Here is a 16,093-nt window from a genome sequence, read left to right on the forward strand (position 1 = left end):
AAGCAGTAGGAAGGGGGCTGCTCTGAGAGGGTGCTGTGAAATCACACACACACACACACACACAAAGTCTACCATGCCCAGCTCCCCCAGATTTCCAGGCATCTTTGGGCCAAACAATGGGTTGCAGCCTGGGGACGTCCCTGGTGGTCCAGTGGCTAAGAATCCGCTTTCTAATGCAGGGGATGCGGGTTCTATCCCTGGCTGGGGAACTAAGAGCCCACATTCTGAGGGGCAACTAAGCCCGCACGCCGCAACTACTGAGCCCACGCACTCTGGAGCCCACACACCACAACTAGAGAGCCCGCGTGCCACAACTAGAGAGAAGCCGGCGTGCCGCAACTGGAGAAGCCCATGTGCCGCAACTAGGACCCAATGTAGCCAAATAAATAAAGAAAGAAATATTTAAACAACAAACAAACAAAAAAACTCCAATGGGTTGCAGCCTGGCTGGGCAGAATCCCAAGGCAGGATAGGCCATGGCAGGTGGAAGGAGTCACACTTGAGCCCCAGAGACCTTCCCAGCCCGGCCTGGCTGTCTATGAAGTCTGAAAGAGGCTTATACCGAGTACTTGGTGGCTTCCTCTCCCTCTCAGCCCTTAAACATGCCAGGCCATCTGTAAGGATGGCCTGCCCCTTGCCTTCTCTGCGTGCTGAATGCCTTCTCATCCTTGGAAGATTCCCCTCAAGTGTTCCCTTCTGGACAGAATTTGTCATTCTCTCCACTAGGAGCATGTCGGTCCTCCCTCTATAGGGGCACTTACCACATGGTTGAACCCAAAGCCTATCTGACTCCCCTGCTAGACTTGAGTTCCTGGGCACCTTGGCTTCCCCAGGGCCTGGCATGGATGTGGCATAGGGCTGAATAAATGAAAGATGCTTTCAGGTATGAGTGAAGTAGTGAATAAATGAATGGATGGATGAATGAATGGATGGATGAATGAATAGATGGATGGATGAATAGATGGATGGATTCCTGGTAGGGTCAGGGGATGGAGGTCAGCTTGTCAAGAAAGTGTGCTTCTCCGGCTCTGTCCTCTAGAACAGACTTCCTTTCTTTTTTTTTTTAATTTAATTTACTTTTTGGCTGCGTTGTGTCTTTGTGGCTGCACGCGGGCTTTCTCTAGTTGCAGCGAGTGGCGGCTACTTTTCGTTGCAGTGCGCGGGCTTCTCACTGCGGTGGCTTCTCTTGTTGCGGAGCATGGGCTCCAGGCACACGGGCTTCAGTAGTGGGGGCTCGCAAGCTTAGTCACTCTGTGGCATGTGGGACATTCCGGGACCAGGGCTCGAACCCGTGTCCCCTGTGTTGGCAGGCGGACTCTTAACCACTGTGCCACCAGGGAAGTCCCCAGTCTCCTTTTCTAAGAGTCCCACTTCCTCCCATAAACTGGAACCCCTGCAGGATAGTTACAGAGAATTCTTCTGAGTCCCTCTTCTTCCCTTAGCTCTAGGCTTAGCATTTTAAGGGGTCAGATGAGGCAGGAGTGGCTAAAATGTACTGAGTTCCTACTACGGGCCCAACACCACGCTAGACATTTTTACAGATGTGGCCTTGTTTAATGAAAACAGCACCACAGTTTTGTGAAATAGGTTCCATTATCCCATTTTACAGCTAAGAAAACAGGCTCAGAGAAGTTAAGTGAATTGCCTAAGGTCACACAACTTACGTCTAGCAAAGGATGGGATTTGAACTTAAAACCCAGTCAAGTAGCCAGGGCTGGATGTGCTGGAGATGGAATGACACCAGGGAAACAGGGGCAGGGATGGTGGGCAGCAGGCCCAGCCCCGCTCTGGAGACAGGGGCTGAGTTCTAGTCCTACCTTGGCCTCTCCTACTGGGAGACCGTGGGTGAAACTTTGTCCCTCTCCAAGCCTCAGCGTCCACGTATGGATTTGATGCCCCTTGGAGGTCTCTTCCAAGTGAATGTTGCAGAAATCGAGCTGGATGTGAAGAGCTCTTGGCCCTTCCTGCAGGACACTCCCTTGCTTTCCCTGACAGCTAGTGGCCAAAGGGCAGGGCCACCTATGAGGTAATGGTTAACTGGACCTGACACCCCATCTATAAAGAGCCACAGCAGCTGGCCAAGACTCCGCAGGATGCAGTGCGTGAAGGTGCTAGGAGGGGTGCTGGGGGCCGCTGCCCTCTTGGGGCTGGGGATCATCCTGGGCCACTTTGCCATCCCCAAGGGGACTGACCTGCCAGCCCCCAGTGCCTCAGCCTCCCAGGACCTGGACCTGGAGATCCTTGAGGCTGTCATGGGACAGCTCGATGCCAGCAGGATCCGGGAGAACCTTAGGTGAGAGGCCTGCCCGTGTGCCCCTCCTGTTTGCCAGAGGCTCCTCCCTGACCCTGGGCCCACCCCTCCCTCTGCCCACCCTGCAGAGAACTCTCCAAGGAGCCGCACCTGGCCACCAGCCCCCGGGATGAGGCGCTGGTGCAGCTGCTACTGCGGCGCTGGCAGGACCCGGAATCGGGCCTGGACTCAGCCGGGACCTCTGAGTACGAAGTGCTGCTGTCCTTCCCCAGCCAGGAGCAGCCCAACCGTGTGGATGTTGGTGAGGTCCTGCTCTGGCCTGGGGAGGCCTGTGGGCCGGGGGAGCTGCCGGGCCCAGCCCGGACACTGCCCTCTCTCCACAGTGGGTCCTGCTGGGGACATCCTCTTCTCCTCCCAACGAAGTGAAGAGAACCTGACTGGGGAGCAGGGGGACCCCAATGTGGTGCCACCGTATGCTGCCTATGCTCCCCCCGGAACCCCGCAGGTGGGCCTGGGACACCCCCTCCCCGCTGCCATGGCCCAGCTCCCGCTGGCTCCTACCCCAGCTGCTCCCATCCTGACCCAGGGGCAGTTGAAGAAAAGCACCTCAACTGGGGCTCAGCCCCACCCAGAATTTACTTGCTTCCACACTCCACTGCGACTCCTTTTGCCCATCACTTAGTCATTCAACAAACACTAATGGGCTCTGCTCAAAGCCAGACCTGATACAGGGTACCTGGACACAGAGCAAACCAGGTGTGACTTTGTCTTGGGGAGTTATAAGCTCTAGGCAAGGTTGGGGGACAGAATCTAAATCCTTCCTCCTGCCACTCAGCCTTTCCCCTTCTTTCCTGGGCCTGGCTCTAAGGGTCACCTTCTCTGGGGAACAGGGCCTCCTCGTCTATGCCAACCGGGGCTTGGAAGAAGACTTCATGGAGCTATACCATCAGGGCATCAAACTCCAAGATAGCATCGTCCTGACCCGCTATGGGGGTGTAGGGCGCAGGGCTAAGGTAAGCAGCAGCCCCCAGTGCAAGGGGCTGGGTGGGGAGGGGGGCTGGCAGTGGGCAGGAGGATGTGCGGGGGAAGGGGATGGAGCAGGGCTGAGGGGTAGGCCAGCCCTGGGCTCGGGGCAGGAGAGGGTGAAGGACTCCTTCCACCCACCAATGGCTTGCTTTGGCACTCTGCCCAGCCAGGCTCTAGCCCATTGATTGGCCCAAAGAACACTTAGGTGCTGTGTGACCTTGGATATCTCCCCTAACCTCCCTGAGCCTTGGGAAATAAAGGAATTGGGCAAAATTTTCAGCTTTGATATTCTGGAAGTCTAAGTCCTCCTGTGAAGTAGTTCTTCTGAACATTCGACTTAAATCCCTCCTGCTGTCCCCTCCTCAACAACTTGCTTCTTTTCAACACAAAATTTTGACTGAGGGTTACATGTCTGTGTTTCTTTAAATGTTTACTTACTTATTTATTTTAAATATAAAGAGGTATAGAGTGGGAGCAGGGACTAGGGAGTTAGTCTTTAGTGGGTCCAGAGTTCCAAATCTGCAAAATGAAGAGAGTTCTGGAGGTGAATGGAGGTGATGGTAGCACAATAATAGGAATATACTTAATGCCACTGAACTGTATGCTTTAAAATGGTTAAGATAGTAAATTTCATGTTATGTGTACTTTATCACAATTTAAAAAGAAGTAAAATAAATACATAAATAAAAGATGTGCCCATGATAAGAGCTGGAGGTAAAAAAAAATGGAAAGAAAAGAGAAGAAAAGAAAGGGGAACAAGCGTGGTGGAATTACACAGATTATGAAACTTCCAGTTTAAAAAAAAAAAAAGTATAGAGTGAAAAAGTTTTCTCATAATGCCATCCTCCCAAAAGGTAGCTTGTTTGTTTGTTTATGGGATATGTATCCAGAGTTTCTTTGGGAAGAAGAACATATGAAGATATATTCTTACTTACTTCTCCTTTTATATAAAAGTAGCATACAATACTGCTCTGAGCTATGCTTTTTTCACCTTAATACATCCTGGAGATCATTCTCAATTGGTACATAAACTTTGTCCTTGATTTTTTTTTTAATGTACTGTTTTGTTTTTACTGTCCTAAAATATATATAACATATATTTTACCAGTTTACCAGGTTAACCATTTTTAAAATGTACAATGCAATGGCATTAAGGATATTCATAATATTGTGCAACCATCACTACTATCCATTTCCAGAATGCTTTCATGGTTCCAAATGAAACTCTGTACCCATTAAACACTAACTCCCTTATTCTCCCTCTGCAGCCCCTGGTAACCTCTATTTGACTTTCTGTCTCTATGAATTTGCCTCATCTAGGTACCTCACATAAGAGGAATCATGTGATGTTTGTCCTTTTGTGTCTGGCTTATTTCACTTAGCATAATGTTTTCAAAGTTCATTGATGTATCAGAACTTCACTCCTTTTTAAGACTGAGTAATATTCCTTTGCACGTTATATACTAGGTTTTTCTTATCCATTCATCAGTGATGGACAGTTGGGTGTTTCCACCTTTTGGCTACTATGAACAGGGCTCATATGAACATGGGTTTAGGAGCACATCCTCCTTCTTTTATACAGCTGCATAGTACTCCAGTGTAGGGTACCTCGGTTTATTTAATGACCCGATTGATGAGCCATTGCCTAGGCTCAACAGTCTTTTGCTGTCTCAAGCAGCACGGCAACAAATGACTTGTGTAAGTATCATCTTGCCGGTGGGAAGACAGATCTGTCCTGGCTTCCACAGTGAGGGAGGGAGGAAGAGGAACAAGATGTGCCCCCTTCTCGCCCCTCCCCTAAACACAGTCCCCTCTGCCTTCTGCAGGCTGTGAATGCTGCCAAGTATGGGGTGGCTGGGGTGCTGGTGTACACGGACCCTGCAGATATCAACGACGGGAAAAGCTTGCCGAACGAGACCTTCCCGCACTCCTGGGGTCTTCCTCCCTCGGGGGTGGAGCGAGGCTCCTACTTTGAGTATTTTGGGGACCCCCTGACTCCTTACCTTCCAGCCAACCCCTCCTCCTTCCGCCTGGACTCTGACAATGCCTCAGGATTTCCCCCAATTCCCACTCAGCCCATTGGCTTCAAGGATGCAGAAGTCCTTCTCTGGTGAGCTTTTGCCCTGGGGTCTCCTGCCCACCCTCCAGTGGCCCCCAAACTTCAACCCCCGCACCCATATTTGCTCTGATGGGCCTCCCCCTCCTCCCCAGCAACCTCCAGGGAACCTCAGCCCCGGCTGCCTGGCAGGGAGCCCTGGGCTGTGACTACAAGCTGGGGCCCGGCTTCCGTTCTGATGGTATCTTCCCAGCAGGCAGGTGAGATGGGGCCCCCTCCTCCCCCAACGCTCCCCTTCTCTTCCCTTGTTATGCTTCCTTGCCCCTGGTTTCCTCTCTGCTCACTTCAAGGCCTGGCCTTTCCCTTTCTCCTCTCTCCCAACCCGTCTCCCTGATTCCAGAATATCTGTCTTGTCTTTGGGGAAGCCTGTGAAACAGCTGCGTGGCCCACAAGGCCCTGTGGGGTCCCCCCCACCATCTTGGACCTCCATTCTCCAGCCGCCCCCTCTCTTGAACACACCAAGCTCCTTCCCACATCAGGGCCTCTGCACTTGCTGTTCCTGCTGATGGGAACATCCTTCCCCACGCTCTGTCATTCCTGGCCCGCACTGACCTCCCCACCTGCCACCAGGTACCCGTCAGTGTCCTCCCAAGCCCCTTCACTGCCTGCAGTTGTTCACTTCCTGGGGGTCTGCCTCCTCAGGAGAGGGAGGCCCCACGAGGGTGGGGTCCACGTCTGTCTCAGTCATCGCCCAGAGCCTGGTACGCTACTGGCATACATTAGGTATCCAATAAGTGAGTGACTACAAAGGAGAATTGGAATCAGCAGAGCTGGGCTCTAGCCTCGCTGTCTCTCCCGGTATTTCTGGGCAAGTGACCTTGCCAGGTCCCTTTCCTGCTCTGGGCCTCAGTTTCTCCCACATTGGTGGAGGGGAAGACTCCTAACATCCCTACACTCCCCCAGCCAGGTGAACGTGAGTGTCTACAACCGCCTGGAGCTGCGGAACTCCTCCAACGTCCTGGGGATCATCCGCGGGGCCGTGGAGCCTGGTGAGCGCCTCCTCACTGCTGCCTGCGCCCCCAGGACCCGGTCCTGCTCTGAGCGCCCCTGACCACACCCCCTCTGCCCAGCCTGGCTCCTCCTCTTGGGTGTCTGACTCTGCTCCTCCCGCCAGACCGATACGTGCTGTATGGAAACCACCGGGACAGCTGGGTTCACGGGGCCGTGGACCCCAGCAGTGGCACTGCTGTCCTCCTGGAGCTCTCCCGCGTCCTGGGGACTCTGCTGAAGAAGGGTGAGCGGATCCTGCTCCCCTGGTCCAGGGACTCTCTCTCTAGGAGGTTGCCTCCAGCCCAGTCCTCCCTGAGCTTTTGGGCGTCCTGTCCCCCCTCCTCTCTCTCATTCTCCAGTGCCCACTTGGGCGAAGCTTGAGGGCCCTGGGGGCAGACATGCATGGACACCAGCCCTGGCCTCGCTCGAGTAGCCCAGTGTGGTACAGGGAACTTGTGCAATACCTTCTGAGGGTTTCCTGGGCCTCTCCAATGAAGCGAGGCCAGATGTGGCCTCGAGCGAGGCAGTGCCCAGGCTCTGCCCTCAGGGAGTCTCAGCCCAGTTGAGGCAGGGGTGACGGACAATTGTCAACTCAACACATATGTCCCCCATGGCTACTATGTGCCAGGTCAGTTCTAGGCACTGGACATCCCCCAGTGAACACCAGAGTTCATGCTGTAATGACAACTGTGAAACGTGCTATAAGGAAAGCTATCTACCAGGCTTTCCAGATGCAAGCCAGAGCTCAGGGAGGCGGCAGTTCTGGGAGCAGTAGGGGTGGAGATCCAGGTGGAGGGCACAGCATGTGGGAAGGAGCAGCTGGACCAGGTGGCAGAGCTGTATATTTCCTAAAAATGAGGACATTTTCTTTCCTAACCACAGTGCAATGCTCAGAATCAGGAAATTAACAATTTTGCCAATTGTTCTGAAAACTTTTTTTTTTTTTTTTTTTAAATTTTATTTATTTATTTATTTATGGCTGTGTTGGGTCTTCGTTTCTGTGCGAGGGCTTTCTCTAGTTGCGGCAAGTGGGGGCCACTCTTCATCGCGGTGCGCGGGCCTCTCACTATCGTGGCCTCTCCCGTTGCGGAGCACAGGCTCCAGACGCGCAGGCTCAGCAATTGTGGCTCACGGGCTTAGTCGCTCCGCGGCATGTGGGATCCTCCCAGACCAGGGCTCGAACCCGTGTCCCCTGCATTGGCAGGCAGACTCTCAACCACTGCGCCACCAGGGAAGCCCCTGTTCTGAAAACCTTTGTTTTATTTGTTTTTAAATGGGCAAAGTACTTTATTTATTTTATTTTACTTTTTTGGCTGCATTGGGTCTTCGTTGCTGCGCGCGGGCTTTCTCTAGTTGGGGTGAGTGGGGGCTACTCTTTGTTGTGGTGCGCGGGCTCCTCATTGCGGTGGCTTCTCTTGTTGCAGAGCACGGACTCTACGCATGCGGGCTTCAGTAGTTGTGGTGCATGGGCTCAGTAGTTGTGGCTCGCGGGCTCTAGAGCGCAGGCTCAGTAGTCGTGGCGCATGGGCTTAGTTGCTCCGCGGCATGTGGGATCTTCCCGAACCAGGGCTCGAACCCATGTCCCCTGCATTGGCAGGCAGATTCTTAACCACTGCACCACCAGGGAAACCCAGCAGGCGGATTCTTAACCACTGCACCATCAGGGAAGCCCCTGTTCCAATAACTTTTAGAGCAAAAGAAATTTCTGGTCCAAGAACCAATCCAGGATCACACGTTGCACATGTAGTAGTTGCATGGGTCATTTGTAATAGTTTCTTAGCTGTTCTTTCTTTCATGATCCTGATATTTAATTTGTTGGCTGTCCCTCAATTTGGGTTTGTCTGATTAGATTCATCTTATGCATTTTTGGCAGAAAAAGATGGGAATTTTTCATTGCAAGCATGTATCATTTTATACTTAAAAAAATTTTTTAGGGCTTCCTTGGTGGCACAGTGGTTAAGAATCTGCCTGCCAATGCAGGGGACACAGGTTGGACCCCTGGTCCGGGAGGATCCCACAGGCCACGGAGCAACTAAGCCCGTGTGCCACAACTATTGAGCCTGCGCTCTAGAGCCCGCGAGCCACAACTACTGAAGCCCACGCACCTAGAGCCTGTGCTCTGCAGCAAGAGAAGTCACTTCAATGAGAAGCCTGCACACTGCAACGAAAAGTGGTCCCTGCTCGCTGCAACTAGAGAAAGCCCATGTGCAGCAACGAAGACACAACACAGCCAAAAATAAATAAATAAAATTAAAAAAAATTTTTTAAATTTTATTTATTTGGCTGCACCGGGTCTTAGTTGTGGCACGCAGTATCTTTTAGTTGCGGCATGCGGGATCTAGTTTCCTGACCAGGTATCGAACCCAGGCCCCCTGCATTGGGAGTACGGAGTCTTAACCACTGGGTCACTAGGGAAGTCCCTATACTTAAAAATTTTTGGTTTAAAACAAAAAGATGAGGAATGATCAAAGGGGACTGAGTTGCATCCAGAGATGGGAGCACAGCCAGGAGCCCATAGTGCCGTGGAGGGGGAGGGGGAGTCTGAAGGAGGTGAGGGGGCAAGCAAGGACCTCGGAGGCTTCCGGGAGGTGGCTGAGGCCTGTGGCAAGAGCAGCGAGGGCACAGAGACTGGAGATGGAAGCCAGGCTGCGGGAGGCTATGAGAAGCAATGTGGGGCATTGGTTAAGCCCCTGGACTCTGGAGCCAGGCCTTGGATTTGAACCCTGGCTCTGCTGCCTACCAGCTGTGTAATCCTGGCAAGTCATTAAACTTCTCTATGGCTCAGTTTCCTCAATGGAGACAGTCATAGTCTGTCCCTCACGACGTGTTGTAAGGATTTGGCTCAATATGGATAACGCTCTAAGGAGAATGTGAATGTATCATCACCAAGTGAAGACGATTAGGGGAGAGTTTTGCATAGGATGCATGGAGGAGAGAGTTGGGGGACCTCTAATCAGCATAGCCAGAGAGAAGAGGGGGATAGGGCATTCTGGCAGAAGGGACCACCTAACGGAGGGAGATCGGTGTTGGCGACAGTGTTGGGGGGGTTTCACAGCAGAGGAGGGGCGCTGGTAAAAGGAGGATGGAGCCTCAGGGAAGGCTTGGCCAGGGAGGTGCCAGGACCTACCTCCAGTCGCCTGTGCCCCGCCCGTTCCAGCCCTCCCTCCCCTCCACATCCCCAACCTTCCCCCTAAGCCACCCCAGGATCCGAGGGATCTTGCCCTCCAGCCCTTTATCCCCCTCCCCAGGCACCTGGCGTCCCCGAAGATCAATCGTGTTTGCGAGCTGGGGGGCAGAGGAGTTTGGGCTCATCGGCTCCACAGAGTTCACGGAGGTGAGCGAGCCCCGCAGCTCGGCGCTCGAGGGGATTTCCGGGGCAGGGCAGCGCGGGGCTGACGGGGTCCCATCCACCTGCAGGAGCTCTTCAGCAAGCTGCAGGAGCGCGCCGTAGCCTACATCAACGTGGACATCTCGGTGTTTGGTATGAGGGGCGGCTGGGCTTACTCGGGGAGGAGGGAAACAAAAGGGCGGGGCCCGAATAGAGTCTTTCTCGGATCCCCTCACAGCCAATGCCACCCTGAGGGCGCAGGGGACGCCCCCGGTCCAAAGCGTCATCTTCTCTGCAACCAAACAGGTGGAAATGGGAGGGGCTGGGAGCTGGGCCGGGAGGAGGACGGTCGGGGCGGGGCGGGGCTACACGGGGTAGGCGGAGCTGGAGCTGGTAACTTATTAGAGGGGCTGGGGGTGGGACTGAGGCTGCGGGATGGGGCTTGTAAGACCCGCAGGACTGTGCGTGGGCTGGAAACTCGGGTGGGCAGAGCGGAGGACCAGCCTGGTCGTTGGGCCTGCGGAGGGGCCAGCCCCGAGACTGGATCCCCCTCCGCTCAGATCCCCGCACCAGGCCCCAGCAGTCTCAGCATCTATGACAACTGGATCCGATATTCCAACCGTAGCAGCCCGGTGTACGGCCTGGTCCCCAGGTGAACCCAGGGCCGGAATGGGGACTCTGGGCTGGTGAGCGGGCCCAGCGCCCTGCAGCCTGACCATCTTGCTTCCCGCAGCCTGGGCACTCTGGGTGCGGGCAGCGACTACGCACCCTTCATTCACTTCCTGGGCATCTCCTCCATGGACATCGCCTACACCTATGACCGGGTAAGCGGACACCCCTCCATCCCCCAGCCCGGTTCCTTGCTCCACCAGCCCCCTCCTCTCCTTCGGGCCGCTCCAGTGCAAACTGCATCCGGCTCCATCACTCAGTAGCTGTGCTACCTCAGCCAAGTTTCTTTACCTCTCTTGAGCATGTTCACCCTCATCTATGTTATTTTATCAAATTTAAGATACAACTGAGTATAAGATGCACTGTTATGATATGCACTGTTCAGGAGGGAAAAAATGCACTGTCAATTAGTTGCAGGATGACACTGACTGTAAGAAGCATCCTGATTCCAGAGATCTTAAAATGTTTATCTCAGAATAGATTAAATAACAGTATAAAACAGGGGTGGTCTGAGGGTAAAATGAGATAAGGGATGCAGAGTGCCCAGCCTGTCTCCCTGTTTGATGCTCCAAAAGGCCCTTTCTCCCCTCCATGGCTACACCACTCTTGAGTGGTGGAGTTGGGATTTGAATCCTCTTGTCTGACTGCAAACCCCAGGTTCTTCTCCTTCATGTGAAACGGGAAACTGGCACCTGACCCAGCTTTGCCACTTATTAGCTGTGTGATGTCAGGAAGGTTACTTAACCTCTCTGAGCCTGCTTCCACCTCTGTAAAGTAGGAATCCTAGAACCTTCCTCACAGATGTGGTGACAATTGAATTGAAATAATGTCTCTACATTGTACACTTCCTTCCACTTCCCATCCCAAGCTTGTCACCTCTGGGTCTTGTTCCCCCAGAGCAAGACCTCAGCCCGGATCTACCCTACCTACCACACAGCCTTTGACACCTTTGATTACGTGGACAAGTTTGTGGACCCTGGTGAGGACAAGGGCAAGGGGCATCCTGAGGCTGGAGGAGGATGGGCTGAAGACTGAGCCCTGGCCTTGTCGCCCTTCCTGCAAGGTTTCAGCAGCCATCAGGCCGTGGCCCAGACCGCGGGTAGTGTGCTTCTCCGGCTCAGTGACAGCCTCTTCCTGCCTCTTAATGTCAGTGACTACAGCGAGACCCTCCGCAGCTTTCTGCAGGCTGCCCAGCAGGACCTTGGTGGCCTGTTGGAGCAGCACAACATCAGCCTGGGTACGGAGCCCCCCAACACTGGGGCATGGGGAGCCCTGCACCCCCAGGGCTAAGATGCTGGCTGTTCCCCACAGGACCTCTGGTGACCGCAGTGGAGAAGTTTGAGGAGGCAGCCACGGTGTTGGGCCAACACATATCAGCACTGCAGAAGGGCACCCCCGAGTGAGCAAGGGCTGCAAGCAGCTGTCTGGGAGGGCGGCATCCAGGGCAGGATGTAGGCTGGCAGCTGGGCTGCTGGCTGTAGGTTGACCAGAGGGCCCTGTCACCTCCAGCCCCCTGCAGGTGCGGATGCTCAATGACCAGCTGATGCTCTTGGAACGGGCTTTCCTGAATTCGCGAGCCTTCCCAGAGGAACGCTACTACAGGTGAGCCTATCCTGAAGCTCTTGGGAGGTGCAGTGAGATGAGGCTGGGTAATGGGCACCCGCCGGAGGGAGGAAAATGTCAGTTTTGCTGGCCTTTAGAGCACAACCCCGTCCCTTGAGACAGTTGGAGAGTCAGGCTCAAAGGATGGGAGGCAAATCGGTGAAGGTCACCCTGGGACTAGAACCTACATCTCTTCGCACCCCCAGTGGAGAGGGACTTTTGTGCCTAGCTGTATACAGGAGCTGTTCCAGGCTGAAGCTCCCCTCCCTCCTGGCCCCTGAATGGTCCTGATCCTCCCCCATTTCTCCTGTCAGCCATGTGCTCTGGGCACCCCGCACCGGCTCTGCAGCCACGTTCCCGGGCCTGTCCAATGCCTGCTCCAAGGCCATGAACACAGGCCCCGGCTCTGCAGCCTGGGCTGAGGTGAAGAGGCAGCTCAGCATCCTGGTGGTGGCCCTGGAGGGCGCAGCAGCCACCCTGAGGCCTGTGGCTGACCTCTGACCCTAGCCCTCATTCTTCAGCTCCCACCCCCACCCTTTATCCTAACCCTCTCCCACTCCAGTTTTGAGTGTGTCCCCATCTCTCCTGATGCTAGGAAAGGGCACGACCACAGGACCCTCTCAAACTTCTGAGGCAACAGTTCAGGGCCCCACCAGTGCAGACACTTGAAGGGAGTGACAAGCCCCAGATGAAACGTTCCCTCTTCCTGGCTCTTGGTTGGCAGAGGGTGAACAGGAGATAGGGATGGTGGGGATGGCAAAACCACCAACTGCTCTTGGTGGTGGGTGGGTGAGGATGGGACGCATAATGCCAACCTTAGATGTCAACTCAGAGACCACCAGAGCTACTCCTCAGCGACCAGTGGGGAAACTGAGGCCAGGGTGGATAGGGCATTGCCCAATTTGGGTTCCTCTCCCCCCACGCCCCTAGCATGTCTCAACTCCTCCCTGCCCTCCCCAAATAAATTGAGCCTAGCTGTTGTCCCTGCAAGACAAGTTCCTTTCATTTATTTATTTATTTTTAGACTTATTTTATTTATTTATTTTTGGCCACGTTGGGTCTTTGTTGCTGTGCGCAGGCTTTCTCTAGTTGCGGCGAGCGGGGGCTACTCTTCGTGGCGGTGCGCGGGCTTCTCATTGCGGTGGCCTCTCTTGTTGCAGAGCATGGGCTCTAGGCGCACGGGCTTCAGTAGTTGTGGCGCTCGGGCTCAGTAGTTGTGGCTCACAGGCTCAGTAGTTGTGGCTCGCGGGCTCTAGAGCACAGGCTCAGTAGTTGTGGCGCACGGGATTAGTTTTTCCGCAGCACGTGGGATCTTCCCTGACCAGGGCTCGAACCCGTGTCCCCTGCGTTGGCAGGTGGATTCTTAACCTCTGTGCCACTAGGGATGCCCAACGAGTTCCTTTTACTGTGTGGGAATCATGAAAAAAGAAACCTGAGCGCTTCAGCCCCAGTCCTGGGGCTCTGGGAGACTGCACAGCCCTCCTCATGCCGCAGACTTGGGTCTGTCCACAGCCTCATCTTCCTCCTCTGCCGTGACCACCTCTTCCAGGGTGCGCCCTCCAAGCTTGTTCCCCACCAGTACTTGGCAGGTCCCGGCAGGTGGCAGCCCCTCCTCAGTGTAGCGACCCCTCAGGAACACAACTCTCTCCTGTCCATCTAAGGGCAGTCCATGGGCCTGGCACAGGTCCCGTGCCTCCTTGGGCCCATCCAGGGCCAGCAGGTGGACCATGAAGCCCAGGGGCAAGGTCTGGCCTTTGGGGGTGCTCAGGGCACGAGCGAGGCGGGCCAGGGCTCCCCGGCGGGCACGGCCCACATGGCACTGCACGGCGCAGCTCTGCAGGTAGGGCAGGGTCCGGAGCAGGCGAAACAGGCGTGCAGCGTTGCCTTCGCGGAAGGCAGAGTCGACTGCCAGGGCAGTGCGCAGGGCCGGGCACGAACGCAGGGCAGTGGGCAGCTGCAGAATCTCGTGAAGGGCCTCCACCGAGCCTGTGAGGGCGGGAAGCCTGAATGAGGACGCTGATTCCTTCTGGAGCAGGCCCACCTTCCGTGCCATCCGCTTAGGTCTCCCCCTATCTCCCCTCCCACCTGCTCGGGTGGGAGCACCTGCTCGGGTCTTCAGCCACGCCACGTCCTCAGGCCCTCCACTGAGCTCATCACCCTACCTCACTCCCCACCCCACCCCCACCTCCCAGTCTGGCCACGCCCCTCCCCCAGGCCAAGCCCACCCTCCCTCCCCCTTTCCCCCTTGGCCCCTTCCTAAGCCATATCAGAATTTGTTGCCAAAGGTTCCAGAACCCCTTCAAATAGTCTGGGTCCTCATAATAAAGTGAGGCAGTGTCTACAGAGGAAGGAAACAGGCCCAGATAATTTAATGACTTGCCTCAGACTGCCTTAGAGTTTGTATGTAGTAGAACTTGACCCAACCAAATCTGAGTTTTCTGACTTCCAGCCCAGTCCTTTCTCCACTGCCCTAGCTGCCCCAAGGTTTGGGAGTTGCTTCTGCCACACCTTCCTCTGTCCGCCTGGTGAGGCAATTATTTTTTCAAATTCTGCCTCTGGTCCTCTTCCAAGGAGAATCACGACACTGGAAACTTGGGTCACTTTTTGTAAACTGAGGCTTCTGACCCATTAGTGGGTTGTGAAGTCAACAGCATTTTATTACAATTAAATAGAATTTATTAAAATGAACCATCCATCCATAGAAAAGATCTAGCCTTGAACCTTTTGTTTCAGATACGTTTGTTAGCATATGTGTTCTTGGCTGCTTTGTAACACTGACTGAACTGGAGGTTTAAAAAAAAGCTTGAAAACCACTATCTAGGTCAACTGTCCCATTCTAACCCCATCCCCTCCACTTTTGTAACGAGAAAACTGAGACCCAAAAATGGGAAGAGACAGGCCAGAAGGTCCAAGCAGGGGCTCCGTGCATCTTGTGCATTGGCTGAGATACACATTTAGGAGGCAGGGATGGAAAGGGAGCTACTGGTGAGGTTTTAAAGCTTCTCCTTCCTTTCCCGGCCTCCACTGTCCTCACAGAGGGCCGCCTGCCCCTTGTTCTATCGCGGGGACCCCGACTCACCTAGGTTATACAGCAGAAAGAGGCTCTGGAAGGTGGCCTGGCGGGGGTGGGGCCCGGCGCCCAGCGCATAGCAGCGCCGCAGAGAACCAAAGCCCTCCTGCACCTGGGCCTGCAGCAACATCGGGTCCGCCGGCCCGTGCGCTGTGCTGGGTCCGAGCCGCGCCACCACTGCCAGCAGCACTGCCAGCGCCGCTTCCAGCACCAAAGCCGCCTCGACGTCGCCCGCGCCCTGTAGGGCCAGGTCCAGCCGCACGGCGCGCAAGCGGTCCGCCACGAAGCTGGCTACCTCCGCGCGGGACGCGTCGGTGCGCTCCACCACCTCGCTGGCCAGGTAGCGCACGGTGGCCAGCAGCACGGACGGCGGACGCAGCTGACTCGGTGGGGGCCGGATCTTCCCGGCGGCCGGCCGGCTGTACTCCTTCACTGCGCGCTGCGGGTCGGCTCGGGGCCTGTGCCCGCGACACCCCGGCGCCACCTCGAAGCGGTGCAGGCGGCGCTCCTTTTCGCGCTGGGCGCGCTCAGCGGCCGGACACATGTCCACGCACGTGCCCACGGGCAGCTCGTAGCCGGGCATGGGTGGGCTCGGGGGAAAGGATGGGCGCTCAGCATCCGGTGGACAGGTGCGGCCACTCGCCCCATCCTGCGGGAGAGCACGCCAAGGCCGGCGGAGGCTCTGGGGAGGCGGGGCGGGGCCGACCCCGACGGGCCCGCCTCCCCGCCCTGGTCTAAGCATCCCCGCCGCCCGTTTGGCACCGCCGTTCTCTCACCGAGCCCTGTCGCTTCCAACAGATCTTCGAGCAGGCCTCCCGAGATGCTCTGCGTTGTAGTTCAGGGTCAACACTGTTCCTCACGCTCAGGCCCAGCTAAAGCCCGCACATCATGCACCTCTGCGGTCTGGGGCACTCCCATGATGCACCGGTTTGTAGTCCCTTCCGCAACCAATCGCTTTGTAGGAGAGGCGGGGCAGGAGTGAGGCCACGCCTTCCCAGGCTCCAGCCCTCTGAATCATCACGGTTTGGCTTTGAACCACGG

General features: G+C 55.4%; 2 protein-coding genes across 2 annotated transcripts; one reads left to right on the plus strand and one right to left on the minus strand.

Moving 5' to 3' along the window:
- Window positions 1–2,093: 2,093 nt before the first annotated feature.
- NAALADL1 (N-acetylated alpha-linked acidic dipeptidase like 1) lies at window positions 2,094–12,965 on the plus strand. The gene is made up of 18 exons (XM_007174276.2): window positions 2,094–2,293; window positions 2,380–2,552; window positions 2,635–2,756; window positions 3,142–3,264; window positions 5,104–5,387; window positions 5,489–5,593; window positions 6,297–6,382; window positions 6,508–6,627; window positions 9,632–9,717; window positions 9,801–9,864; window positions 9,950–10,017; window positions 10,272–10,363; window positions 10,445–10,535; window positions 11,278–11,359; window positions 11,444–11,617; window positions 11,692–11,779; window positions 11,890–11,982; window positions 12,297–12,965. The coding sequence occupies exons 1-18, from the start codon at window positions 2,094–2,096 to the stop codon at window positions 12,481–12,483; spliced, it is 2,238 nt and encodes a 745-aa protein (XP_007174338.2). The 3' UTR covers window positions 12,484–12,965.
- SAC3D1 (SAC3 domain containing 1) lies at window positions 12,965–15,956 on the minus strand. The gene is made up of 2 exons (XM_007174277.2): window positions 15,062–15,956; window positions 12,965–13,968 (listed from the first exon to the last, which is right to left on the minus strand). Exons 1-2 carry the CDS (start codon window positions 15,792–15,794, stop codon window positions 13,466–13,468), a joined length of 1,236 nt encoding a protein of 411 aa, XP_007174339.2. The 5' UTR covers window positions 15,795–15,956; the 3' UTR covers window positions 12,965–13,465.
- Window positions 15,957–16,093: the final 137 nt, after the last annotated feature.

This window comes from Balaenoptera acutorostrata, chromosome 9 (genome assembly GCF_949987535.1).
Source record: "Balaenoptera acutorostrata chromosome 9, mBalAcu1.1, whole genome shotgun sequence".
In the NCBI taxonomy this organism is placed as follows: Eukaryota; Metazoa; Chordata; class Mammalia; order Artiodactyla; family Balaenopteridae; genus Balaenoptera; species Balaenoptera acutorostrata.